Source organism: Gekko japonicus, unplaced genomic scaffold, assembly GCF_001447785.1.
Source record: "Gekko japonicus isolate JY-2015 unplaced genomic scaffold, Gekko_japonicus_V1.1 scaffold36706, whole genome shotgun sequence".
NCBI classification, from domain to species: domain Eukaryota; kingdom Metazoa; phylum Chordata; class Lepidosauria; order Squamata; family Gekkonidae; genus Gekko; species Gekko japonicus.
Genome location: NW_015221778.1, coordinates 1 through 1,023, shown reverse-complemented (window position 1 = coordinate 1,023; position 1,023 = coordinate 1). Strand labels below are relative to the sequence as shown.

General features: G+C 51.1%; 1 protein-coding gene across 1 annotated transcript; it reads right to left on the bottom strand.

Annotated features, from left to right (window-relative positions):
* Positions 1-63: 63 nt before the first annotated feature.
* LOC107125297 (alpha-2,8-sialyltransferase 8E) lies at positions 64-788 on the bottom strand (the record flags this gene model as incomplete). The annotated part of the gene is made up of 1 exon (XM_015428741.1): positions 64-788. A coding segment is annotated over one exon (463 nt), but the record flags the coding sequence as incomplete, so codon positions are not given.
* Positions 789-1,023: the final 235 nt, after the last annotated feature.

Genomic DNA, 1,023 nt, shown 5'->3' with positions numbered 1-1,023 from the left:
TTTTTTTTTATCAAACATTATTGCATAAATCTCCTTGAAGTCCTCCAGCTCTTCTAGGTTAAAGATCCACGGCCAATCCACACAGCCACAAGCGGGTTTCTTTTCCAGCGTGGCGTGGGAAACTTACCCACCGAATGACCCTTTCGCGAGATCGTTTTAAACATGAGACATTCAAGAGAGGGGAAGTCACTCTGGGGTGACTCCTCCCGCCTCCGAAACAGTGCCAGGACTTGGTTCTCAGACACAGAGCTCCCACGTACTTCGCCTTCTCCTCCTCCTTTTCCTCTACACAGTGCACGGACAAAGTGAAGCTCGCCGTCTGCCATCAGCTGCAGGTGCCCGTGTGTACCCGCAGGATCCCTTTGCTGTGCATATGGAGGAAGTTGAAGATTTCCGAAGGCATGGCGTGGAAACCCGGCCGAGGTTTGACGTTGTCGTAGTAATGGTGGGTGATGAAGATCCCTGAAGGGTTCATGGGGAACGCCCAGAATCCAAAAAGGTGCACTTCCTCGCAGAGCTCCAGGGCAGCCGTCACCAGGATCAGGCCCGTGCTGACGCGCTTGGCCCGCACGCCCTGGCTCAGCCAATAGCGCGAGACGTTGATGAGATACTGCGGGTGGAAGTAGTAGACGGCCTGCTGGGACTCGAAATCGTCCAGGACGTACTTGACCCGGATGGAGACGTCCGTGTTGCGGGTGTTGTAGAAGGCGGGGAGCAGCACCGAGGCATTTTCGTAAGCCTGCAGGACGTCGTAAAACGGTTTCCGCCATTTTTCCAGCTTGTGAAATCTAAGGGGGAGAGGTAGATAAGAGGAGTCATTAGGGAGATCAAAAAGTTTAATTTTATTTATTTACTTCATTTATACCCCCACATTTTCCCTCAACCGGGAACCCAAAGTGGCTTACATTGGTCTCCTGTCCTCCATTTTATCCTCAATTTGCCTCATCTATATTCATTTATACCCCACTTTTTCTCACAACTGGGAAACCAAAGCGGCTTACATTGTTCTCCTGTCCTCCATTT